The sequence below is a fragment of the Crotalus tigris genome, unplaced genomic scaffold (assembly GCF_016545835.1).
Source record: "Crotalus tigris isolate CLP2741 ecotype Arizona unplaced genomic scaffold, ASM1654583v1 scf7180000018916.1150873, whole genome shotgun sequence".
Lineage (NCBI taxonomy): Eukaryota > Metazoa > Chordata > Lepidosauria > Squamata > Viperidae > Crotalus > Crotalus tigris.
In genome coordinates, this window is record NW_024097271.1 from 895,106 (window position 1) to 922,904 (window position 27,799).

The 27,799-nt window shown below is 38.1% G+C and overlaps 2 protein-coding genes across 5 annotated transcripts in view; both read right to left on the minus strand.

The window, feature by feature from the left end:
* The window catches only part of FAM189A2 (family with sequence similarity 189 member A2), a 32,336-nt gene extending 30,771 nt beyond the window's left edge, over positions 1-1,565 (minus strand). Inside the window, exon 1 of one of the 3 annotated variants that reach the window (XM_039357402.1) lies at positions 81-1,565. The gene's annotated coding sequence lies outside the window, so the exon portion shown is untranslated. Of the gene's footprint in view, positions 1-26 lie in introns of all 3 variants that reach the window. The other 2 variants (XM_039357401.1, XM_039357403.1) reach the window with 2 other exon arrangements.
* Positions 1,566-1,720: 155 nt separating this feature from the next.
* The window catches only part of TJP2 (tight junction protein 2), an 85,722-nt gene continuing 59,643 nt past the window's right edge, over positions 1,721-27,799 (minus strand). Inside the window, exons 3-23 of one of the 2 annotated variants that reach the window (XM_039357396.1) lie at positions 26,883-27,007; positions 25,765-25,867; positions 20,897-21,452; positions 19,050-19,153; positions 18,752-18,905; positions 16,961-17,072; positions 16,739-16,872; positions 15,302-15,368; positions 13,758-13,908; positions 13,060-13,168; positions 12,249-12,459; positions 11,133-11,320; positions 10,258-10,353; positions 9,579-9,658; positions 9,245-9,455; positions 8,112-8,212; positions 6,984-7,196; positions 6,623-6,733; positions 5,585-5,917; positions 5,083-5,168; positions 1,721-2,536 (exon numbers count right to left, since the gene is read on the minus strand). In XM_039357396.1, coding sequence (XP_039213330.1) covers positions 2,371-2,536; positions 5,083-5,168; positions 5,585-5,917; positions 6,623-6,733; positions 6,984-7,196; positions 8,112-8,212; positions 9,245-9,455; positions 9,579-9,658; positions 10,258-10,353; positions 11,133-11,320; positions 12,249-12,459; positions 13,060-13,168; positions 13,758-13,908; positions 15,302-15,368; positions 16,739-16,872; positions 16,961-17,072; positions 18,752-18,905; positions 19,050-19,153; positions 20,897-21,452; positions 25,765-25,867; positions 26,883-27,007 — 3,411 coding nt within the window. In that variant the 3' untranslated portion in view covers positions 1,721-2,370. The remainder of the gene's footprint in view (positions 2,537-5,082; positions 5,169-5,584; positions 5,918-6,622; positions 6,734-6,983; positions 7,197-8,111; positions 8,213-9,244; positions 9,456-9,578; positions 9,659-10,257; positions 10,354-11,132; positions 11,321-12,248; positions 12,460-13,059; positions 13,169-13,757; positions 13,909-15,301; positions 15,369-16,738; positions 16,873-16,960; positions 17,073-18,751; positions 18,906-19,049; positions 19,154-20,896; positions 21,453-25,764; positions 25,868-26,882; positions 27,008-27,799) is intronic. The other variant, XM_039357397.1, reaches the window with a different exon arrangement.

Below are 27,799 nucleotides of genomic sequence, written 5' to 3' on the forward strand. Positions count from 1 at the left end.
CAAGGCTCCCGCCGGGCTCACCCCACCTACTGAAACGCGCGACCCACAAACTTCTCCCGGACTCCACCGAAAAGTCAAACCTCCGGATCGTTCACTTCCGCCCTTGATAAGAACTCCTCTTGTGTTGCAGCGGAGGTCCCAGGGGCCCGCCCGGCTTCTTTAGCCAGGCGAGCCCAGCGGTTGTCAGAGCGATCCCTCCTGTATAATCCGGCGCAGCGCCTTACCGCCCCCTATTTAATTGAAAGCCAGGCAGCCCTAATTCGCCTTACGTACTGCTCCCTACTTCATTGAAAGGTAGGCCGCCCCATTTCTTCGTCCTCCCTCCCTCCCGTTTATAGTTTTTCTATCGAATGGACTTTCCTGCCAAAATTAATTTTAAAATTAATCTTTATCAAACCAGACTCGCTTTCGCCCACTGCCACTCCTCTTGGCAAATGCAACTTTTGTAAACGTTGCGTTTACATAGTGAGACAAAAAAAACCCCGTAACAATCACAATGAGTCATCCCAGCTGCAATTCGAATGAACCTGTTTGCAACAAGTGTATGGCCTTCTCTCCTGTTTTAAGCTGTGTATTTTTCAGGACTCGCTTTTTCCGTCTCTCGCTTATGTATCTTCTCGTGCACCTCTCTCGAATTATCCCTCTGAAACTTTTAAAACGTCTCTAAGATTCTAAACGTATATCTTTTGGCTTTCCAGCGGTGGAGGATCTGCCTGATATTCTTTTGTTTGTTGTATATTTTCCAAAAACAGATTTATTCATTCAGATCCCACCACTCAGGTTCTCAAAAAATATGGGTCCCACCATGCCAAACAAAACCAATTTTTTTTTTCTCAAGACAGGAGCTCTTATTTACCAAGCTTTCTCTTTTCTATCATTTATGGCAGGCTTAAAATATTTAAAACATTTCAAAGACTTGCTACTCCATAACCCACTGAGATGTCTTCTGAGTTCAACCTGTGGTATATGTCCCACTACTTTTTTTAAGTGCTCTTCTTGACCATTAGTTTCTTAAAACTATGTATTGTTAAAGTATTCCAAGAGAAGAGCAAGACAAATAATATCTCTGCAGTATTTAACATTTGGTTTTAACTTTACTGTAAAAAGCCTTAAATGGCCATAGGAATTTACACACCAAAAAATAGTAGGAATTTATTTAAAATCAATGACTTACAAGTTAGAAAGATTATGGAAAAAAAATAAATTTATCTTGGCTAGGTAGTATTGTAGTTTTTATATTGAACATTTTACCAAGAGTTAATTTTCTTTTTTCAAATGGTTCCAATACATATTGTAAAGACATAAAATGATTGGCATAAACAAGTAGACTTGAAAGAGAATGGTGGATTAGTAGTCGAAGTTTTAAATTGTATTATGCTAGTTCTTTAATATGGAATACACAGTTGGCTCCATAGTTCAAAAAACATGACATTCAAAAATTAGGGAAGTGACATTCAGGCCTGAAATTTGATAGGGAACAGTGGGTGCATGAACAAGGATATTGGTGTGCCACAAGAATGTCTACTGCAACAGTCCAGCATCTTCTATTTCCATTGTGTGTGGAATTATTATTCTCCCCCCCCTGCTATTCTGTATCTTTGAATAAATAATAGTCCTGCAAAGTACTGCTCAATATGCCACAACCTAAGTGAATGAAATTACTTGCCTCCAGACACAATTTTAAAAAGGTATAAAGACAAAATGGAACCATAATTGCCTGTAGAATATAATCTTTTTTATTTTACGAGTGATGGAAAGTTTTAAAACCCAAAGTCTCATTTATTTTCTACATAATTTCTTTAATCTTGGCACTCTCTAGCCTTATGGCAGTCAGCCTAGAAAACAGTTTCATATATACAGTCATTGCTTTTGAAAATAGTATACAGTTCTATTTAAAGTAGAAAAATAACATCCAAGGGGAAAATGGGAGTTATGAAACATATAAAAGTTAAAAGCAGTAGAAATTTCATGGCTTTGCACAAGTATCAGATGTTAAGGGAACAACTGAAGACACTTTTTGTTTGAAAGGCACTTTTTTTTTCTTGCAGTAAAGCCTTGTGGTTTTCATCAAGCTTCCATTAGGCCGCCCAACAGTTAAGAGAATATTAAAAAGGCAATTTCAGTGAGGAAAAGAATTGCAAGTTAAAAATTTATAGATGCCAGAAATTAATACCAACTTTATAAATATATTTGGTCCTTTTGTAAAATAGGCAACCATGATCCAGTCCCTTCAATACTTAAATGACACTGCGCCATTCTTATACTTGTCAAGTTCACTAATAACCCCAAATATACATATACTTGTTTAAAAGAATCAGAGCTTTTGATGTGCAAGTGTTTCCCAGAACAATGGCTTGACTGCTAATAATTTTATAATTCTGTATCTCTGTATCGAGATGGCTGCCCATAGTATCCACGCTTGGACTGATCAAATAGCTGCCTCCGATAATCTTCCTCTTCTGCATCAATGCCGTAAATTCCTGGATTATCTAGGTAAGATTTAACAGCTGGCTTCTGAGGCTCGGGAGGCCTGGAACTAAAATCAACATATATAAAGTTATTTTGAGTGAGCTAACAGACTATTCCAAGCAGTAATAGTCTGTTAGCAGTTTAAGTTAAAGTAAAAAAAGTTTGCTTTTATTAATAATGTCATACCATCAACAATACATCTGAAACCAAGTTCCTGCCAAATCACTGCCATTTCAAAATTTCCTTACTTGAAAGGAGTTGTTTCGTCTTCCTTAGGCTGGCCTGAAATTAGGCTGCTAGCATAGGATAATACATCCTGTGAAAATGTGGGCAACTAAACTATAAAATGTTTCTAATTTTTATTTTTTTGATTGGGATATATTTTAGGGGCAGCAAAGTTTTATGCACTCTATCCATTTAGCTCTCTGACTATTCTTTCACAGCTCATTTTGCAAATGTTTGTTAAAACAAAACCATAATAAGATGGGAAAGAGAAAAGCTATTTTTAATAATGTTCTGCAGCTTTCTTCTATTCTACGAGACTGCCATAACTATAATGATATTCCTTAAAAATCAAAGAAAAATGATATTTTTTTTACCCAAAGTACTTAATATTTACTGTTAATCTTCCAGAGTTACTTCTCAAATAGCTCAAAAATTTGACATATTTAAATTAAAGGTCCAATTACAGTGTAACCAAGAAAAGCTCTCTGACGAAAGTGGAAAAAAAGGTGTATACTTAATTAGGTCAGTGTTTTAGCAGAGGACAAGCGAAAGAGAACAATGGGTGGTTATGAATAAAATTCTTACAGAAGAAAATTCGGCTGCAAATGGTCAGGAGTGTATTTCCACATATAAAATGTGGAAAGGAACAAGCTCCTTTGTTGGCAACAGATTTGTAAAAGATCATTATAAGCAGGGGTATACATCTATATGTATTAACTGCACACATTTCTGTAGCAGTCTGTTTACCAGAAGAATCTTGGGTAGCAAACAAGGATAAAAATATTATTTTCAGTCAATTTGAAGAAAGAAAAAAAAAAGCTCCAAAACTCACAGCTATAAATCACACACAACCACACCAGAGGTCCAATAATTTCCTGGTCTCAGTGCATCTGGAAAAGCCAGGTCTTCATTACCTTTTTGAAGATCAGGGTGGGGACCATACAAATTTCTGGGGGAGGCCATGACAGAGAAGGCTAGCCAAAAGGACTTGGAGCATGCCCCATGCCAGATCTGATGATAGACTGAAACCGCTAGAAGTAGGCGGTCCTGCAAATCACCTGGGCCCATGCCATGTAAATTTGAAAGTGACAGATAGAAGGCTGAAAGTCTATGTTAGCTGGTGTTACTCACATAGCAATGCTGTTCTATGAGTATATCATGGTGCACCGAACATTGCCTGTGCCACTGCATTTTGGACTAGTTGATGTTTCTGAATGCTCTTCAAAAGCAATCCTATGTAGAACACATTACAACAGTCCAATTGAGAGGTGACCAAGGCATGAGTGGCCATGAGCAGTGCTTCCCAATCTAGGAAAAGACAGAACTGGTACACAGGATAAATTCATACAAAGACTCTCTTGGCCAAAGCTGCCATTTGTTCTCAAGCAGAAGCTGTGAGTCCAGAAAGAACTCAAGAATATGCATCAACTGTGCCTGGGGAGCATATTCCCAGCCAGCATTAAAGATGGCAAACCATTAGATATGGGAGGCCTTAAAACCCACAGACTCTTAGCCTAGTGAAGAGTTAGCCAAACCTGGTTCTTCCCCATCCAAATATTTACAGCCTCCAGGTGGTGGAAATTCTCAACCTTACTTGATAACTGAGTATAGTCAACATAGTAATATTTCATCCTGGGCCAGTGGATCACCTTGCCCAGCAATTTTATGTAGATGTTAAATAAGGAGTGAATTGAGCACTGCTGCACCCTGCAAAGCAGAGCTCTAGAACTAGATCTCTCCCCACCCCTTCACAGCATCATCTGAAACCAGCCTCAAGGGAAGGAGGAAAACCACTGAAGGACCATGTCACTAACTCCTGCTCAGCTGCCCCAGAAAATCAGTGATCGATGATATTGAACTCAAAGATCAAGGATATACTACCCTCATGCTGAACCTACTAGAGATCATCCACAAGTGCTATCAATGACATTTTACTATTATATCCCAATCTGACCAGGATGGGTACAGATAATCAGCTTCCTCCAGAATCCTTTGGAAATGTAGACCTACCACCTTGTCAACAATCTTCCCCAGGAAGGAAAGGTTGGAGAACTGAAAACAAATATTGTTGGTACTGCTGAGTTTGATGATGGCCTCTTGGAGGCTATAAGAAAAAACAGAGTTGAAAGGGACCAGGAGACAAGGTTTTTAGTCAGGCTTCACATAAAGTTCAAGAGATTCATGTTGCCTGCAGACTGAATGCAAGGCACAGTGAAGTAAAAAAAATGTGGAAAAAGATAATTAACCGCACCACACTATCTGGAGAGCTATCACCTTCCAGCTTACTTGTGGACTTCTGTTCTAAAAATATTCTGATGCTGAATAAGCATGTTACACATATTCAAAGCCACAGAAGTATTAAAAAAGTATGGGCAAATTCAGTTTTACCTGGCAGTCTGGGGACGGTTATGTTCTGGCTTCTGTGTTTTCACTGGGACTGCATAAATGTCTGGATGTTTTTGTGCTATTTCCACCTTTAAAAAAAGGTAAAATATTTTCATATTTTCCTCAAACTATAAGTTACTCTTTGATAGCAATTTTCCCTTCAACAGCAAGATGATCCATTTACTTTACAGACTTGTCAGATTATTTACAAAATATGTAAAAATATCTAGACTTAGAGCTTTGGATATAAAATGGATTTCTGAATGACATAAAAAATGGAGACTATTGTGCTAGAAAGGATAATATTTTTCTACAATTTTTCTTCATTGGCAGTTCTAGGACTCCATTCCAAACTGTTCTGAAAAAGCTTTCAAAAATCCTATCTGCCGTATCTCCAAACTGTTGTTTGAATTATATTTTTTATTAATTTGACTCTGTATCACTAGTTTTCTTACTATTTTAAAGAAAACATTTGCACAAGACCAACAAAATTATTATTTTATACCCTGGCATTCTGCGCTTCTTGCATTTCTTGCATTCTTTGTAGTCTGGCCTTGTGATCCATTTTCTCAAAAATTTTAACTTTCCCCAGCACAGATTTAGGCGTGTTCTCTTCTACTACAACTTCTCCCACTTTTTCTTCCATTTCAGAAGGTTGAATGACTGGTTGAGAAGACTTCAATATAGGCCGGCCAAAGATTGGTTTCGTGGCAATAGGGGGAGGAGCTACTTTAGCTGGTACTCCCAAATTTTCAATGCTAGCTGCATTAGGGCAGTTTGTTCTGGGTTCGTAATTCTTAGGAACATCATACGGATCTTCTCTGTTTTGCAACTTAGCCTGTAAACATAAAGACACATGCAAGTGTGGATTTTTTTTTACATAAAAATTACAGATTCAGTCTAGAAATGATCAGTTTCAATAAACTGATAAACCTATAAAGCTGATTATTTTTAGTTAACAAAACACAAGTGTAGAGCTACTTTTCCCCCTTAATTTTCACATCAAGATTTGAAGCTAGATGTTGAACAGATGTTGAAAAGTAACTAAAACACTCTTAATAAATGAATCAACAATCCATGGATAGCTATGTTTAACAGACCAACTAGATGCCGCAAAAATTTGCAAGCTTTTAAATCCTCCAGGCCATTCAATAGCATGAATCCCCCTTTTGGGACATTTTCTCTGACATTATTCTACAAAAAGTATTGCCTAGCTCAGGATTTAGAGCAGGGGTGTCCAACCTTGGCAACTTTAAAACCAGTGGACTTCAACTTCCGGAATTCTGGAAATTCTGGAAGTTGAAGTCCACAACAGTTCAAGATCGAAAGATGTGGAGAGACCTGGCCCATAGAATCACCAAGATACACTGAATGGATAACATCATCATCAAGTCCACAAGTCTTAAAGTTGCCAAAGTTGGACGCACCTGGTTTAGACTATTCCCATTTCTTTTTTTCTTTACTTTTTATAGTCCTGTGTTTTTGGTAATTAATGAAGAAACATCAACAATTCTCACAAGCTGTAGAGATTTTTTCATGTTACCTTTGGAGGTTCAGGCTTGAAGGCTGGGGGTGGACTGGGGTCCCTTAAAACTTCCCTGCTCCCAGCTTTTCTCATCTGAGCTTTCGGTTCAGGGCTAAATTTCCTTAGACTCTACAAGCAAGTAATAATAACCATGATGCATATATTCACATAGTTCTGGCTTCATGTGAAGAGAAATTACAGTTTTGCAACTGACAGTAAAAAGACGCACGAGTTCTTGCATCCCAGACATTAATGCAAACAAAGTTCATTAGTATCTGGAAATGGCACTAGTTATTTTCCAGACTTCTCTTTCATTACATGCGATCCATCAGTATTTACAATGCAAAGTTCTGAAAGAAGAAGAAAAGAAACCTCTTACCTCTTCCTGTTGCACAGGTTCAGAGGACCAACTGATAGAAGAAACTCTTGACTCATAGTATGGCTCATCAAGTTCATTATCTGTGTAAGCCCCATCTTCCCCGTCCGTGTCTTCCATGTCGCTGATTAGTCGACTATCACAGCTCAGATAGTCAGCACCCATGGCGGTTAAGTATGACATACGATCATCAATGTCATCATCCATTCCTTCCAACTGCAAAAAAGGTTTTGTAAAGAGATTTTTGAGGCTCAGAACACAGGCAGTCCTTGACTTGTAATTGATTGCTTAATGACTATTCAAAGTTACAATGGATTCAAAAAAGTTACAACCTATCTTTGAGGTTATGATTGTTGCACCACTTGCAGTCATGTGATTGCAATTCAGGTGCTTAGCAACTGGCTTGCATTTACAAACTTGTGCAGCCTCCCAACGCCCGTTGGATAAACTGGATTCAGACTTAGAACTATGTGATTCATTTACTAACCTAATGACGCTTTTAAAAATGGTTGTAAAATGGAGTCTTTATCATATGGCGACTTGACTTAGCACCACAATGACTTATGATCAAAACTCTGGGCTCAATTGTGGTCATAAGACAAGGACTTATAGGCAACTGTTATACTTAACACAGTAGGAAATGGAATGAAAAATATTTAAGTAAAGTCACATGCTAGAAAGAGTAGCTATACACCATTTATTAGTGATATACTCCAGAATCTGACAATCTTTTCAAGGCATCAACACAACCTGATGCAATAGCATATTACCTAAAAATCAAAAGGTAAAAAATGGCTAAAATCCAATGACACTGCTGCATCTTATTAGATTTCAGCATTTTCAATCTGAACAATGAAAGTCAGTGAAATTTAGCAATCCTGTATTGACCTGTAAATGTACTGAGAAAGACCCATGAATATGTTTCCATGAATGCCTTAGTGCCCATTAGTATCAGAATGCTAGGTTTTTAACTACGAAATTAAATTCAACAACCTTTACTTTGAACAAGGAGACCTCTGTGCATGTATAAAGAAGAAATTCCTCTACACATAAAGCCTTTCCTCTCAAAGACTCTTGGTCCATGTTCCAGGTGAATACACATGCACAAACCAAAAGGACGTGAGCACATACCTTTCCTTCTGAAACCCATACTGCTTCATTTTGTTGTTGCTGAATAACATCTTTAAGACTGCCATACCAACCATCATTGGCTGAATTTAGATCAATGGTAGCTGCAGAAATAGAATTGTTGGATTAGCAAATCATTACTGCCAAACATTTCATTATCTTACTTGAATGATTTTTCAATAGAACAAGATCACTGCTTTTCTTCACCTGTTAATTACCTCACTATTTACTATAAGTCTGTGAGGAGATGCTTAATATTTAAAAGCAGAGTAAAACAGTAGCACAGCATTCAATCAATGTAAAAGTAAAAATGAGAACGTTAGTGATCAAGAATGGATAATATATTTAATTATACCATTCTTCCTGTATGCTTTGGTCCTACTTAAGAAACATAATCTATTTGAAATAAATCATTGTTTCTACTTTACTACTGATTTCTTCTTCTCACACTTGTAGCTTATAACCATAACAGACACTTTTCTCAGTAACTCCCCTACTGAACTCTTAAATATAGTTTAGAACAGTGATTCTCAACCTTTCTAATGCCATGACCCCATAATACAGTTCCCCATGTTGTGGTGACCCCCAAGTGGGTGTGGCCACCAATAAGAGGGAGTAGGACAGCTAGGGAAAAGGGGAAAAAAATGGCGGACAGCATGGTTTGGTGACCCCCGTGAAATGGTAATTCGACCCCAAATGGGGTCCCGACCCACAGGTTGAGAACCACTGGTTTAGAAGAACAAACAATATGTTGTGTGAATATAATCAGAATACTTTTATTAGTTCATTTAATACTGTGACCCATTTAAGCTATTTGGACCAAGCTTTTTGGGAAAGGCTAGGAACTCCTGATTAGCTTATTCCACTGCTTAAACCTTCCTATAATTAGAATATATTTGCTTTCCTATAATTGGAATATTTTTCCAAAACTATTAAAGTTACCTTACTTATGTATAAACACATTGCTTTTGTGTTAATTCCAACAGAAATATTATCTATCCAAAACTTGTATATTCAACGGAATTTGGAGTTTGATTGTTGAATATACTATGACATTTCCTGTATGGCAGTCACATAACATTTACTCTATACACCAATAGATGCTTTCACAGCAAACAAGTGATAGCTTTATGCACCTGTAAAAAGATGGAAACATGTCTTCTTCAACTTATTTGCTTGATCATAAAGCTTCCGTGCACTCTTGTTGGATGTGGGAATTAGCCTTTGCCTCATAACTTTCACTCCTTGTTTGCTGTCTGGGTTGAAAAATACTACAATTGGGAACCACTGAGTGTAGTTTAACAGATCCACAGCTTTGGGAGTCACATCCAACAAAGCATGCTTGTCCTGTACAAGAAAAGTGCAATATTGAGTTTATGCTTGTAGGAAAGGGAAGAAAAACATAGCAATATTTTTAATATGGTCTACTACTATTATTCTAATGGATAGGATACAAAAGGAAAAATATACCTGTTCAATAATCTGTCTCACAGTGTTCAAACGTACTACACCGGCGGACTTCTCCGAACCTGCGTCTTTTGGTTCTGTTTCTGAAAGAGTAATATGCTGGTTTTATCATATATTTAAGGTTTGTTTTAGGAGGTAACATTAGCAGTTTTCAACTTGGCTGCCTGAATAGAAAAATCTAAAAGTAATACATATTTTTGTTCAAAGTTCCAATATCAATCTTAAAAGCTCTTAATCGTTTTAGATCAGGAATGTCTTAATTAGTATCACTTCACCGATAAAGTTTGTGCCAGAGGTTTTGCTCATGTGCCCAAAATTAAATTCCTTACTTTGACAAGTTTATGAATTACTTTTCTCATTTATGACTACTGCAATCCAGTTTAGTTTAATGGTTAAGATACCAAACTAGAAACCAGGAGTCTGTGAGTTCTAGTCATGCCTTAAGAATGAAAGCTGGCTAAGTAACTTGTGGGAAAACTCCAGGAAGAACAGAAAAAGTTGGGTCTCTTCTGTAATGGCTTTCTATCCAAAGATCATTCCCTAGGAACTAGGGCTTTTACAGTGCTAAGGTAATGAACCATTAAAAATAAAAACCTCCTCCTTATCTATTTCATTGCCATTACTTTATAATTATCTGATGGATTATTTTTGTTCCATTAATAACAAGCATGAAGTCACTCACTGGCAGGCTGATATAGCTCTGGCAACTCATTGCACAACTTCTCCATCGCGATGTCTGCAATAGGACCAAATATCACCACTGGCCTCCTAAAACCAGCTGCAAAGAAAACATGTAGTTCATTACCATGATTAAAAGATAAAAGTGAAAAACTAATCATTTAAGATTTATTGTCATTAGAGGAAAAAGTCCAGTGCTGCATCAATGGATTCTGTTCATATAACAACACATTATTTTTCTCTCGTTCATATTACTACTCACTACATACCCATTGTTCTAGAGCAGGGGTAGGCAACCTTGGCTCTTTTATGACTCATGGACTTCAACTTCAGCCAGCTTGGCTGGCTCAGGAATTCTGGGAGCTGGAAGTCCACGAGTCATAAAAGAACCAAGGTTGCCTATCCCTGTTCTAGACTATTGAAACAATTTTCACAGTATATGGAGGCAAGAGAGGAAAGCAAAATTGCCTTCTTCCATTGTCTTGGTGAAAGTAATTTCAACAGGGGAACATAATTGGCTAACATCTATTGTCTGTAAATTGGATAACTACCTTAATTTATATGTAAACATTTCTCTTTACAAGGGAAAGTTTAGTCATAATGCCTAGGAGCCATCAAAGAAGTTATCCTTTCCTGTATACGGTATCTAAAAATCAAAACTTCTGATGGGGGTAATTTCTTCAGTGCCCATGACTGGCTGAGGAATTCTGGGAGTTGAAGTCCACAGGTCATAAGGTTGCCATACTTGCTGACCAACGGTATAGAGACAAAACTGAAGAATTATATTTTTTTAACATTTCCCCCCTCCCCAAAAGAAGTATCTATATTTTATAAATAAGGATGTAGGTTCCCAGTTCTTAAATCTTGTCCCTCACTCACCTTCCCTGAGCATAACCCTCTCATAGGCTGGAAATTTTGTGCCAACAGATGAAATTGCTGTTAGATCTTCTCGGCTCTTCTTCAGATTCTTTTTCATTCCTGATCGCTGGCCACGCATACGCCAGAAGTCAGCCCTATCACTGGAACCATCCCTCTGAGCATTCTGAACACTGGCCAACTGTTCAGCCCTGAAAGGGAGAGTATTTGCTCCATTTTTCAAAACCCAACAATGGAAATACAGCTAAAATCAAATGGAACTAGTTTCCAAGTTTAAAAGAAAGAATTTGATTTAAAAGATTTGAATAATTAGTCCCTAACATTGTCATAGGAACTTAAAAAATGAGTCTTCATATATATGCTGATTGCTATAATGCCAATCCTTGGAGCTGAGGCCTTCTCATAGGTGTCCACAGGAGCTTTCCTAGCCCCTATATTACATTAGTCCATCTTTGCAATTCATTTAAATAGGAACAGATAACGGTGTGCCCTTCTTGGAACAGGACTAAAATTATTCCTTGGTCCTGGTGGATCTAGTTCTACCTACATGTATTTGTACATCAAACTTGATTTAAATGAAACTTCAGAGGGATGATCAAAAAACACTCTGCAGACTAGCACTTAGCAAGGTAGCAATGAAAGCCTTGGGCAAATTATTCTGATGCAATGACCAGTCCATAGCTATAAAAACTAGAAACTTTGTTCTTCCTTTCAAAGTTCACAGATGTGAAATCTAGACTTTGAAGAAGCAGGATTAAAAAGTATTCATGCTTTTGATATTTGATGTTGCAGAAGGCTCCTGAGAATACTAAGGCTAGCCAAGAAAACCAATCAGTCAATCACAGAATAAGTCAATTCAGGGTTGTAACTCAAGGACAAATTTTAGACACATTATGTAAAGACCCAGATCCTTGAATAAGCGGAACAATGGACTAAATTACAGCAACAATGGGTGCACCACTGGGAAGCTTGAAGGACCAGGTCTGAAGGACAGTCATCCTGGAGAAATCTATACAATTTACATAATCACTAAGAACAAGCATCAACTAGATATATCGTCATAGTGTGATGGAATAAAGGTAAGGTATCCCATATTACATTTACAGGAGAGTAACATACCTGCTTTTATTCGGAATCAACCCTTTCTCTAATTCACTGTCAATTCTCACTGCCAACCAATGGCCCAGCTTCCCATCATACAGTGTATCAACCACACGGAAGACATCACCCCTGGTGAAAGCCAAGCTCTGTGGAGTTTCTTTTTCACATTCAAAGTGGGTCCTTATGAAGAAAGAATCCCCTCTACCACAAGCCATTATGTCTCTATAAACTGGGGGGTGGGGTGGAGAAGGAACAGATGCAAGAAAAACTCTAATTATTATTATTTGCTTCCATCAAATAAATACCTAAGAGCCATAGATATAGAAGAATAGAAAATGCTTTTATATCACTTTTCACACAGGACTATTTTTTCCCTATATTACACAGAAATCAATTTCTGAATTTCAACATGCTATATCCTACTATCAATGGCTCATATTTTAAAAGGAATCATATATATTAACAGACATTTTCTATAAATTTATAATAGCGATAATGTAAACAAAGAAGTTGGTTTTGCTAACCAATAATAATAATAAAATGTTTTTGATCACCAGACATTTTTGTAGCTTCAAAAAGTGGAGATATCTCTTTTTAGCACGAAGGTAATCACTATGCAAATTAACAAAGAACCAGTGATCTATTTAGCTATCTTAAAAACTTGAATATTTATCAGAAAAAATACATTATTTTAACTAATAAACATTTCTAACAATATGATAAATAGTAGTTATAAACAGAACAAAAGATAAAACAAGAAAATATATTAAACAAAGCAGCACATTAGAAACATGCTATTCTTTTACAAATTAATATTCATCATACGTACCCTCATATTTGCTCTGAGCCAAAATTGTCACGATGTCACCTTTAGGAATTTCTAACAGGTAGAGAACAGCATCCTCTCGTATAATACCTCTGAAATCATGTCCGTTTACCTGGTGCAAAGGAACCATATTCAGCTTTAGGATTTCTTTCAGTTTTTTAAAAATCACTATATAATGCAATTTTAGGTAACCATACAATACTTTTTAGTGATTTATGTTTTATATTATTGCAGCTTTCACTAAGCAGGTGCATCGATTTATAATGAGAATTACGTACATCTGTAAGGCACAAGAATTGAAGAAGCCTACAGAAAAATAGGGAATTTACCTGAATGATTTCACATATCCTATTATAATATTGGAAATCACAACCAACTTCAGTCACCCTGCTTTCCTTAAAAACAAGGCCTTACATTTAAGCCAGGCTATTCAGAAATACTGACATTAATTGACAGATTATAATCTGTTAATTATAATAGAGAGCACAGAAAGGCAAAGAAATTTTTGTGACGAGGGGATTTTTTTTCTTTCATAAAAAATTGAAAAATAAAATGTATATTTATCTCAGCCATATCACTAAACAGACTTCCTAAAAGAAAATTTCAGAATTGTTCTCATAATTATAAACACCAGGGATATTTTTTCAGTTAAGTTGCTTAAAATAATAAATTTTAAATGGAAAATAATTCTGCAGGCAAACCTTAAGAATTTGATCTCCCTCCTGTAGGCCTTCCTGTTCCGCTGAGGTCCCTTCTTGAATTCCAGCAACAAATATTCCTACATCATTCCCACCAGCCAACCGGAGACCCACACTATCTGCTTTCCTGAACTGCACCATTTTTGTATCAGGACTTAAAAGAGAAAACAATGGATGTTATTTATTTCAGTTTAAAATATAATAGCTATAAATAATTTCCATAGCAGTGTTTCTCAACCTTAGCAAGTTTAAGAGTTATGGATTTCAACTCCCAGACTTCACAAGCCAGTGAAAAGTGTAGTGGTTAGAGTGCTGCCTTTGATTCAGCAGACTGGGGTTCAACTCCCAACTGGTACTTACCAGTAGGGGTCCTTGGGCAAAAGCCCTATTGCTTCACCTGCCTACTTTAGATATGAGTGACACAAACTTAAAGAGTCATGTTGGTTTGGATGTTACCCAGGTTAACAAGATCTGCATCAGATGCTGGGAACCAGAATAATCTGACAAGTGGGCTACTGGAACCAACTATACATGGATGAGGTAAGAGACTCTGGAATTGATGAAATGCTACTACAACATTAGTCCTAATGAGAGGGGATATGAAATGTATGAGGAAACTGAATGGACAAAAAACCCCACATCCACACTAACTGAGAAGCAGCTAGTAAGCCAGTGCTTCTACATAGTAAAGAGGAAACTGTTCTCATTATTTGTGGAAAGACCCAGAAGGTGCAGCCAACATCTGAAGGTGGAATAACACTGCCACCTTTTCCATTAGAGAGCATGGCAATTGATATGTGGCATAGGATCATGGGTAAACTAGCAACAGTCAACCCTCAAAAACTTCTGCATAGTATATGGGCCAGACCCTCCCAAATCTAGATGAGAGATTACACAGATCATGGAGAATAAGAAGTTAAGATCAGAACTTAAGAAGGACAGACAGGTACTGGCCAATCAACCAGATACAGTGATAGTGGACAAGGACCAAAAGACAGCGAAAGTAATAGTGCTGAATGACAGCAACAATAGGAAAAAGGAGTATGAGAAGTTGGAGAAGTACCAAGGCCTGAAGGAGGAACTAGAGAAGATGTGGAAAGTAAAGGCCAAAATGGTTGCAGGAGTGGCACTTGGGGCTGTGACATCTAAGCTGGGAGAGTGATTTCAACAGATTCCTGCAACATCGGAGCTCTCTGTACAGAAAAATGCAGTGCTAGGACTCTGACAGAACCCTCAAACTCCCAGGAGGACCTGAGATCAAGAAAGGCACATAAGGGTGAAAAGGAATATTTTTTCGTTTATATTCCTTCCACTCTAATCCTCTTTCAAGTTTGAAACTCATGTTCTGATTGCAGAATCACTTGTTTCAATCTTACTAGAAACATCCTGACGTGACCAGAAGCATTTTAAGCATATTTAGAACTGTTTTGAGTTCAGTATAATAAGAACAGTTTCAAAACACTTCTGGTGAAATTAGAACTGCCGTTTTATACTTGCAAAGTTTATAGGAAATCAAAACAATACTCATAAAAGTTAAAAAGTTATACCCATATATTGCTTGATCCTCAGGACTTGGCTGAAGAAATACTCTTGTTGCTGGTTTTGAATGTACAACTGTATTATGTATGTATATAGAGAGATAAATAAAAGACAAATTTAGAATCTGCTTCTATTTTAGTCCTCAATAATAAAAAATGATATATCAGAAATTCAGTACATTTTACTTAAAATAATCAATATTAATATCTGTGTCCTTGCTCCCAGTAAATATAAAATGTATAAGATAACATACACTATTGCTAAAATTTTATTTGCCAAGCATGCAATGCTACAAAGTAGAATATTTATCTATTTGCAGTCATTTCCCAATATGCAGCAAAATCAGAATCCTATAGCACATCTATACAAACAAAACCTATGGCACCCATCCAGTGTTCTTATTCAACAACATTTAATGGCGTGTGCCTTAATATCTCAAAGGAAATTTCAAAAATATATTCTACTATAAACCACTATATAAATTGGCTTGCATATTAGACTAGTACATTTTTATTAACCACAGTTTATTGATAAAACACAATTGACTGGGTTTACAGACTATATTAAGGCAAAACCAAATTATCTATATTTTGGCTTAACGTATCTGTACCAGATCAATATTAATTTTATTTAATGCTCTTTTGCTATAATAACAACTTTCTTTCCTTCAGTTGCAGACTCTTCAAAAAATTTCTAGCATGTGTCATGAAATATGATAAATCATAGTTTATTAGTCAAATTTTGTTAGATAAGCCATTATCGACTGGGCACTCAGCATGCTACTCCATAGATTATGTAAAATTATTAAATTATCTCCAATTGTTGCTTCCCACCCAGTACATTTGGGCACAGTAAGTGTGATCTCCTCAACTTAATATTCTCCTCTTGTGGGACTGAGAAAACATGCTTTCTTTGTCACTGCCCTTGCCCTCTCAACAGCATCCGCCACATAGGTACATAAGGTACCAACTCTTCTGGGGTTCCAGAAGACTTACTCTGTTCCTAGGACTGGAGCAGATATGTTATGAAGCCCCTATCATTTTTTTATAACTGTGGTTATGCCTGGTCCCACACATGCACGGAGAGGGCTTCACTCACTTGTGTGTGGCAGGCTGCAGACCAGTGTCGGTCCACAGCCTGGAGGCTGGGTCCCCTACGTAAGCCACCCAGAGCCTGTTCGGGTGGGCAATCATTGATAATGATAATGATATTAACAACACAATATAAATAAGTACATTAAAATGATCTGATTGGCTGTGGATTTTTGCATTGAAGGAATCCAACTTGTGAGAATAGGTTAGGGGGTTTAATTGCCTGAAGCAGGAGGAAAGTGGAATCTTATTATTCAATCCTATGAATCATTAATCAAATTGTGTAACTACATAATGGAAACCAGGATGGCTTGTTACTGAATCCAAAGGATCTCAAAAGAAAGCAGCACTAACCTGGCAGATCGTCTTGGTACTTCACTTGACTATTTGTCTCTGGTATTAAAGCAGCTGTGGAATCCACAGTTGATCGAAAAGGAGTGGGCATTGCTCCCATTTTGGAAAGTCTATTGGTTGGGTCTTCTTTTGCACTTAATACAAAAATCAGACACTATTAAAAACAAATCAAAGCTTCTGTGAGATAACAAAAAGTAAATGCCAATACAGTAGAAATCTCACCTCAATTTTTCCTTTAGCTTTTCATTTGAAGAATGGCATTCCACATCAGAATGATGCAGTCTTCGGTTATCCTGAGGTGAGCAAGATCGGTTTGACTCTATTTCTGAAATATCTGTTGGCAGAACATAGTGCAGAGTCTGGAAAAGTTACCGCCATCTGTAATTTTAACATTTGTGGACGTGTATGCATAATAAAAGGCTTTCTTCTTTTAAACACTGACAGCAAAAAATGCTTTCTGAAATTAAAGAAAGCTGATGCTACAAGGTACTCCAACTAGGAAACTTAAGCCCTCCAGGCAGAAAATTAAACCATTTTAACTTTGATTACCAAACAGATCTAAACTTGGGATAGAGATTTCTTAGCTTTTCTTTGAAGGATGTCATTCAACAAGCCTCGTTCAGATGAAGCCTTTGAAAAAAAAAAAAATCTGTGGCAATCTTTAGGGTTGGCATAAAAATTATGACCAGTTGCTTGAAGGCTACTGTGGTAGTAGCTTGCAGGGAAATGGAAATATCAGATTGTCACTTCTCATTGTGTGGTTATCTCGGAAGTCACTAGAGCAGGAAGGCAACATTCTTCTCTTGAAGCCTTAGGCCAGAATAGATACCAATCTCTTGATGTTCTGGCATATATCCAAAGGCAGGCAGAAGAAGTAAGGTCTCTTCAAATATGCACAATCTGGGGATACATGCCACATGTGGCCCCTAGGACTGTTTTGCCCCAGAAATCAGGATTTTGGTGGATTAAGGGGAAAGACTTATACTTTTAAACTTTATAGCACTCACCTGGCACCTTAAAACACTAATTTCCTTTAAACTTTAACGCAGTGGTCCCCAACCTTTCCAGCTCTGTGAACCAGCGCTGGCAGTGGGCTGTATGTGGAAGGGATGGTTCAGTGCAAATGGAGCTTTGCGCATAAGCGTGCGTGTCCATTGCTTGTGCAAATGAAGTTTCGTGCACTGACCTGCTCACTCAGCGCTTGTGCGGCCTGGTTCCCAATGGGCTGTAGTACAGGTTAGGGATCTCTGCTTTAAGGCATTCCTTTTGCTTTAAAGCCCATCTAAAGCAAAGCAAACCTGATAAATCCCATCTGTTGTAGAGACATTGTAATGTCACCAGTCTTCTTTTCTCTCAGAGATCTCTGAGGCTGAAGAAATTATAATGGTGACCTCAGCATTAGGAAGAAAATACTTCCTATCACCAAAAGCAACCTCAGATTTTTCTAGCCCTGCTTTCAAAACAAGTGAAAAGGACCTATTCACTTCAAGGGGACACTAGCTGTTTCAGGAAAACTGAGTAAGGTATGCCTGATATTATCTGCTTGAGCGATGAATTCCTGCCAACGATTATGAGCATTTACTGCGTATGTGAAAATGGAAGAAAACTAGCACCTATGAAATAGCATGGGATAGACAAAAGGCTTATTTAGAGGTATTTGCCTCTCCAGTATCAAGGATGGAAGCTATGAACATGGAAAAACAGAACATGATATCAAGCATATATGTTCCATGGCTGATTCCTAGTTCATTATTGTCTTAAGCTTGAGAGACAAGCTCAGGAACTTGCTCACATCCCTTGCCTCAAAAATCTGGTTATGCTTCAGATCAATTGAGAGTCTGTTGTTGTTTTTCCACACAACAGACACAAAGATTTTGCATTTGGATACATTTATAGATCTATTTAAGATGTAACATACTATATGTAGATGTTGCTCACAACTCTTTTGAAAAATCATTAAAACAGTTTTAACAGTTTAAAAAGTGTTATTTGTCTTTGCTTTCAACCTCTTACCTTCCATTTCTGACTCGCTGTCCTGCATGGTAGGAATGTTAATTAGAGTTTGTCTTCTGTCTCTCAAAACAACCAATTGGAGTTTTCCTCTTGATTTCTCAATCAGTTTTCTAGCGTCTGATAAGGACATATTCTCTGTCACTGTACCATTGATCTGAATGTGTAAAACAAACAGATTGATTTATATCTGAAGTTCAGAGAGTTTCTGCCCAGTATTTGCAAATAGGCAATTAAAACAACCACAAGGATATTTTTACATCCCCATTAAGAAATTAATTTTTTTTGTACAATGACATACTTTGAGAATGATGTCACCTTCGTGCAAATTGCCATCCTTTGTTGCCAGGCCAGTACCAGTCATTTCTTTGATAAAAATCTGACTTCCAAGCCGCAAACCATATTCTGCAAGAGGAACAAGAAGACAGATTTTGCAATTTATCAAATTGCATACTAGCGATTTCCAAATTTTGCTTCTAAGAAAGCTCTATCACTTTTTTGTCCTGCAATCTGCACATTATAGACCAATGGCGTAATTTATGATCCATAAAATCAAAAATAGTCTAAAAATTAAATTTGGCTATTCTGGCTCACAAACAGGTTAAGTATCATAATTCAAGCAAGCACCACATATAGTTGGCAGATTATACTCAAAAAACAATTTGCACAGGCACAATTTACTGTATAGTACCTTATGAACTTTCAACATTGCAATGAGCTATCATATATTGAAATTCAGACAGAATTTGAGTATGGGATTTAATGCAGGAGAATACATTCCATTGAACCTTTGTTCAAAAATGTTTGATGAACAAAAGTTAGCTTGCCTATTCAGGTTGTTTATGCCATTATCAGCTGTTTCTATTATCAGAAGCCATCTTTCTCACGAGATGGTTTTGTTATATGCATTTTCTTGTAAATGTGAGCCTACAATTCAGTTCTTAATCTCCCCAAAGTACAGAAAATAAATTTATATGGCAGTTACTTCATGTATTTGATGATGACTATCACACTGCTTCTAAATTACCTTTTCTTTAGGCATTTTCAACCTTTCCACCTAAAAACCTGGCTTCTTGGTGCCTCTGGGTACATACACTCCAGAGATAACTGGATGGGTGGGTACTTGAGGGACATAGACACTATTTATTGAACATAAACCGAGAAAAATTGTTTGATGCTTGCCCTGTGATACAGCAAGTCATTTAAAATTAAAGCAATCTTCTGACTCTCAGCTTTAAGAGGGTTCCAAATATATAAACAATCGCTGGCAAAATCTTGAAAAGTACAAGAGTTTTTTCTTTTTTTTTTTCAAAAACCACCTAGAAATACTTCCAAGGCTCAAAGGGGAAAGTTCAGTGGTGGGATTCAAATATGTGAACAACTGGTTCTCTTGCGTGGATGCCGTTTCCAGAAGTCCATTCTGGGCCTGGGCAACAAAAAATTAGTTACCGGTTCTGCTGAAGTGGTACAAACTGACTAAATCCCACCACTGGGAAAGTTATATATCTATCTGGTTGCTCTTTATTCGCTTCTGTAAACAAAAGTGCAAATTAAAGTTTAAAATATTTAGGCACTTTACAATGGTTCAACGCTAATGAATGATATCCTATATCCTGGAAATGCCCACATTTTTGGAGTCAGGAAGCACATTTGGAAATTTGAGAGCCCAATATGAGCCTTCAGGTAAAATGGTTGCAGGATTGGATATAGCTCATCAAAGATCAGCGGGGCAGCAACTATCCACTGTTTTATTTTCTATGAAAACATTTAGGATCTACAAATGGCCATAGACATTGGTAGAAATATTTGTCATGACTAAGGTCCACTCTGTAGCCTGCTAGATTCCTATAAAACTAGATAGAGGAAGGGATAAGGAACACATCCCCAGGCATACTACTGCCCCCCACTGGCAACCCAATGGCTATTGGTACATAGCAGGCTTTTCCCACATGGTGCCCTCCAGATGTATGCAACTACAACTTGGCAATATCTCATTCAATTTGTCCTTCTCTAAGTTATAGGTTGTCTTTTTTTAGAAGAAAAAAAATAATAAAACATCAACAACACTGATTTTTGCATCGATAACAGCAAGACAACAAAACCAAAGGCAAGAGGACACATTTCTTCAACCTGTACTTTAGAACTTGCCTTCGTTGGCTTTGCTTTTTGTGAGAAGAATACTAACAGGCTCTTCCTGTGTTCTGCAGTCGTGCAGGTCAGAAGTGGGACTGTGGGTACTCAGCCTATCTCTGCTACCACTCTTGGTTTCCCTCCCACGCTGAGGGTCAGGACGAGATCGCCAGTCATAATCTCTTGGTAGACTCCTGCCTCCATCATACCCATAGTCATAGGTATCGTATCGATCAACGCTCCGCCCTCTGTTTTGGCGTTGGTATTTAAGGTCCAAGCTTCTCTCTCTATCCACGCTCCGGCCCCGGCTTCGGTCCCGACTGAAGCTGCGTTCTCTGCTGTGGCTGCGCCCTTTATCGAGGGCCACTCTGTAGCCCCTATCAAGATTGTCTCCCCAGCTCTGGCTACGGCCTGCATTTCCACTGTGCCAACTTTTTTCACTGTAGCCGCTTCGAGTGCTTCGACCGTCAAACTCCTCACGATCATCCAGGGCTTCAAAAGCTCTGTAGTCATAGTCGAGGGACGGGCTTCGTTGAACTACAGGGACTTGTACCTTACGTGGTCTTTTCACCACCTATTTACAGGATAGAAGAACAAGGATGCCTTTTTAAAAACAAGTCAACCATTTTATACAGGTAGTCCTTGACTTACAAACATTCACCTAACGATCATTCAAAGTTATTATGGTGATGGTGGAAAAGGAGACTTATGACTGGTCCTCGCATTTACATTTGCTGCATTGTCCCCATAATTGTGTGATCAAAATTTGGGTGGTTGGCAACCAGCATGTATGGCTGTAGTGTCCCAGAGGTCACACGACTGCCATTTGTGACCTTCCCAGAAGGCTTCCGACAAGCAAAGAAGATGGGGGAAGCTGGATTCGCTTAGTGATTGCATGATTCATTTAACGACCATGAGAAAAAGGTTATAAAATCAGGCCTGACTCACTTAATGAGTGCATTGCTTAGCAATGTTCTGTTATCACTGTGGCCATAAGCTGAGGACTGCTGTAGTCCATTTTCAAAAATCTAGCACAAATAAGCCAAATTTGAATTCAACGTTGCATAGCACTTGACCAAATTTGTTTTTCTTAGCCTATGGCTAATTCACACAAAAAGTCAAAATCACCAGTAGTAGTTCCCCAAATTATCAATGCAATACTGAGTAGCCCATTCAATAAATTCCTTTTATGTATGGAATGAACTACAGTGGGGCAAAAAAGTATTTAGTCAGCCACCAATTGTGCAAGTTCTCCCACTTAAAAAGATGAGAGAGGCCTGTAATTGTCATCATAGGTAGACCTCAACTATGAGAGACAAAATGAGAAACCAAATCCAGACAATCACATTGTCTGATTTGGAAAGAATTTATTTGCAAATTATGGTGGAAAATAAGTATTTGGTCACCTACAAACAAGCAAGATTTCTGGCTCTCACAGACCTGCAACTTCTTCTTTAAGAGGCTCCTCTGTCCTCCACTCATTACCTGTATTAATGGCACCTGTTTGAACTTGTTATCAGTATACAGTAAAAGACACCTGTCCACAACCTCAAACAGTCACACTCCAAACTCCACTATGGTGAAGACCAAAGAGCTGTCGAAGGATACCAGAAACAAAATTGTAGACCTGCACCAGGCTGGGAAGACTGAATCTGCAATAGGCAAGCAGCTTGATGTGAAGAAATCAACTGTGGGAGCAATAATTAGAAAATGGAAGACATACAAGACCACTGATAATATCCCTTGATCTGGGGCTCCAAGCAAGATCTCACCCCGTGGGGTCAACATGATCACAAGAATGGTAAGCAAAAATCCCAGAACCACACGGGGGGACCTAGTGAATGACCTGCAGAGAACTGGGACCAACGTAACAAAGGCAACCATCAGTAACACACTACGCCACCAGGGACTCAGATCCTGCAGAGCCAGACGTGTCCCCCTGTTTAAGTATATGTCCAGGCCCGTCTGAAGTTTGCTAGAGAGCATTTGGATGATCCAGAAGAGGATTGGGAGAATGTCCTATGTTCAGATGAAACCAAAGTAGAACTGTTTGGTAGAAACACAACTCGTCGTGTTTGGAGGAGAGAGAATGCTGAGTTGCAGCCAAAGAACACCATACCTACTATGAAGCATGGGGGTGGCAACATCCTTTGGGGCTGTTTCTCTGCAAAAGGACCAGGATGATTGATCCGTGTACAGGAAAGAATGAATGGGGCATGTATCATGAGATTTTGAGTGCAAACCTCCTTCCATCAGCAAGGACACTGAAGATGAAACGTGGCTGGGTCTTTCAGCATGACAATGATCCCAAACACACTACCCGGGCAACGAAGGAGTGGCTTCGTAAGAAGCATTTCAAGGTCCTGGAGTGGCCTAGCCAGTCTCCAGATCTCAACCCCAATAGAAAACCTTTGGAGGGAGTTGAAAGTCCGTGTTGCCCAGCGACAGCCCCAAAACATCACTGCTCTAGAGGAGATCTGCATGGAGGAATGGGCCAACATACCAGCAACAGTGTGTGCCAACCTTGTGAAGACTTACAGAAAACGTTTGACCTCTGTCATTGCCAACAAAGGATATATAACAAAGTATTGAGATGAACTTTTGATATTGACCAAATACTTATTTTCCACCATAATTTGCAAATAAATTCTTTCCAAATCAGACAATGTGATTGTCTGGATTTGTTTTCTCAGTTTGTCTCTCATAGTTGAGGTCTACCTATGATGACAATTACAGGCCTCTCTCATCTTTTTAAGTGGGAGAACTTGCACAATTGGTGACTGACTAAATACTTTTTTGCCCCACTGTACATCTGCAAGTGCTTTATCAATAACAGGAACATTCCAAAATAATACAACAAAAACCCTTCCATCTTCTTCCATTTCAAAGGTTTGCTTATTTTCACATGGTTTATTTTCCCAGGATTGGGTATTTTATACTTGAATATAGTAGACTCTTCTGAAGTCCCGAAATGCAGCAAGATATTAATTTTTCCATAACTTTAGCGACAAAGGCTGGATTCATACATTATGTTAAGTTGTAAGCCACAATTTGCAAGTCAGAACAGCTGGATTTATATTGCACTTAAAAAGCTCACTCCATTCCAACTTGGTACAGTGGCTGATCATATTTTCAGGTAAAAGGCAGCAATAGAATCGGTACTCTGTTTTTTGTCTGAAGTCTATTTCTCAGTCTCAGTGACTTTAAAGCAGTGGTTCTCAACCTTTTTAATGCCGCGACCCCCAACCGGTCGTAAGTCGAGGACTACTCAACCGGTCGTAAGTCGAGGACTACTCAACCGGTCGTAAGTCGAAGACTACTCAACTGGTGCAGCACCGTTTGCAGAATGGGACTTTTGGCGGGCTCAGCAGGGCAGAGACAGCCTGGACAATTCCTATTGGCTTTTGAAAGCCAATAGAATTAGACTCTATTCAAGAGAGTCTATTCTATGGCTTTCAAAAGCCAATAGAATAAAAGGGAGTAGCACAGCTAAGGAAAAGGGGGAAAAATGGCGGACTGCGTTGTTTGGCGACCCCCATGAAATGGTCGTTCGACCCCAAATGGGGTCCCGACCCACAGGTTGAGAACCACTGCTTTAAAGATTCCAATTCCCAGAATTCCCCAGCCAGTTCTGGGAGTTGGAGTCCACACATTTTAACGTTGCTGAGCTTTAGGAAACACTGGTCTAGACTGAAGCCTTCATTCTGGGATTAGTAGTATCCAACTTTTAAGACTTGTGGACTTTAACTCCCAAAATTCCCCAGCCCGCCATGAAAAACTATTAATAAATGTACAAAATGGCAGATTTTACTGAACCGAAATAGACAGGCAGACAAATAGACAATTTCAAATTTCATAGAACTCATTGCAGACCGTAATAGAAAGGTTACTTTTTATATATTTGATCATCTATTCTAAGACTGATCTGAAGTCATTATGTCTCCCAACACCAACACATATTAAAATCAGTCTCATGGAAATCCTGAATTTTGTGGATACTCTTCTTCAAACCTTGTAGGGAATTACAGCCCCTTTATGACTTGTGGACTTCAACTCCCAGAATTCCTGAGCTAGCATTCTGGAAGTTGGAGTCCACAAGTCATAAAAGGGCCATAGTTCCCCACCCCTGCTTTAGGGAGAAAATATTAATACTGTAAAGTAGTTAATAATAAAATAAAACCATGCTGAGTGATTATAAAAAAGGAGAAAAAGAAAGAACACTATTGTAGCCTCCATGTGATTTTCTATTTCAGCAAAGAAAAATAATTTGTACTTTTAAATATGTGAAGAAAGGCCAGAGGATCTTTAAAATACCCTCTTACCCTTTTGTGACTGTGTACAACACATTAAATTGCCCAATCTTGCTTTGACCAATTGGTGATGGATTTTCTGAGGACCACAGCCCTTTCCCAGTTCTGCTAGGAAAAGCTTAAACACAGGAGAAATCAAAGAATAGTTAACAGAAGCAAACTATGCCTGTGTCCTGATTTACATACTCTGCATTTTTGAATACTGTGGAACCAGCTGCACTGCCAACACTCCTATTTCTCCATGAATACATGGTTGTATGCTCCCTTTCAGTCCTGCACAACTTTTATTTATGCATTAGATTTTTATTCCATTTTTATTACTTTATCATTAACTCAAGACAGTGAATGTACATAATCCTCCTTTCTCCTCCTATTTTCTTCACTATAACAGCTCTGTGAGATGGGCTGAGGAAGAGTGACTAGCCCAAAGTCACTCACAAGGCTTTCAGGCCTAAGGTAGGACCTGAACTCAGAGTTTCCTGGTTTCGACGCTATAACATTAACCGCTAGGTCAAACTGAAGCTCTCTCTGGTCTCTCTCTTTCGCAAATAAATAAATAAATAATAATAAACTTACAATGACGGCCATTTTCCCACTTTTTCTTAGCTGCTGCACAGCAAATGCATGGGTCACATTTTCCATGGGTGTGCCATTAACCATCATCACTCTGTCATTCTCTCTGGGGGAAAAAAAATGAGTAATTAATTTTTTTAAAAAATAGGACCAACATTAATTCTATTCTGATTGAAAATACCTGGATCTGACAAATTCTGCCACAAGTGCAAGTGTCCGTATAGGAAAAGACCCCATGCAGCCGTTTACTCCTGTATTACTCTCAGATTGTCCCCTTTGGCCTTTAATACCCAAGAAACAGTGTAGAGAAAGTGTGTAAACTTTTCCTTCTGTACTGGGCATGTGGACCTACAGCAGAATTACACTGATCTTATCGGGTTTGGCTTACAAATATATACTTTCTACTGATGGACTATTCGTAGTTCAGTGTTGAACTATGGGATCCTTGGTGCTCTCTGAGCCTGGTGGTTTTCTTGCAGACATTTCATTGTCAGTGCACCAATGATATCATCTAATTTGGTAATAAAATGTCTACAAGAAAACCACCAAGTTCAGAGAGCACCTAGGACTCCATACATTTTCTCCTTTATTACAGGAGTCATAGCTGATTACTGCATGTACTTTAATACAAATACTATTTAGTGATGTAAGCAATGTTGGAGAACCAAATTTATGAACCAAATAATTCTGGAGGCAATCATGAAACCAAACATCAGAATATAGTAATGGCATTTTCTCATTTCTTTTCTGTACCTACAATGAGGAATACTGTATCATCATCATCATCATCCCCAAAAAGGTTTTTAAAAAATTTATTTTTGCATTATGTTTATTCTCTGTAGAAAATCAGAAACAGCCCAGATGTTCCTGAATGCTGCCTTCTATGACAGAAGAGTAAATTCTTCCCAAATTTAAAATCCTCTATTGCAGAGCTCTAATAAAGGTAAGGAGAATTGGATGGTATCAAGATTTATCATGATTACAGTAAAAATAAAATAAAGCAGATAGCTACATTTGTACGGGGAAATTGGAAGGCCAAAGTTCAGAAACACTTTTGTTTTTACAAATAAACTGTCAATGCAACAAAATGGGAAGAGGTTAAAGTAAAGAAGCTTATTTACTGAAGTAATCCATCAGCTGGGCCACCCGCAAGGACATCAGAGACAACGATGGATGTTTCACCATTTTCAAAGTGAGGGTTGTCTCTGCCACCAGAAACTGCAATACCAAATCCTCGCTTTGAGTCCTAAAAGAGAAAAAGAAAAAGCACACCACGTTTAGCAAACATCCAAAACCACATAACAACTCACTCCTCCAAATATATTTAATGATTCATAAGTAATTAAGGATATATTAGAAAGCTATAATCTCTATGACATTTCAGAACCTCTGTTGACTTATTTGTAATTTACTTTTATTGTTTTTAGTTGTTTATTTTTTAAAAATTCTGTTTCTCTAAAAGATCTAATAAAAAAGTAATGCACCCCCTATTACTTTTAAAAAATAAACATTTTAAAAGGGCTGGGTCATGTTTGACAAGAGTTTTTAAGCAAAATGTGACAACACTTAAGATAGCAAAAGCCCACCGAGAAGAAGAGATATATGCTACTCATCATCTCAACTTGGAAATTCTGTTAATGAGAGAGCCAATTAATGCAGCATGCAAGTCCTTACAGGATAATAAGATTTGTTACACATGTGCTTGGGTTTAATATCAATGCTACCTACTGTGATAAAACCTGAAGTACAGGGAGATGGAGCAATACTGTAGACTTCCTGCCACAAATTTGACTGGATTACGAATCTCATCTGAATAACCCACCTCAGGTAGCACAGTACAGAATCCCTGAATTTGTGACCAGCCAGAGAGAGAAGGAAAGAGACTCATCTTTCAGTCTTTCCCTCCATTACTTCAGTGGTGTTTTCAGAAACCCAAGGAAAACTGCTGATAACCCAAAGATTGGCCAAAAAGCTTTGAGTCTTCTACTTTCCTTCCACTTTGCTCTTACGTTCCTTCCATTAATTTCTGAATGCTCCA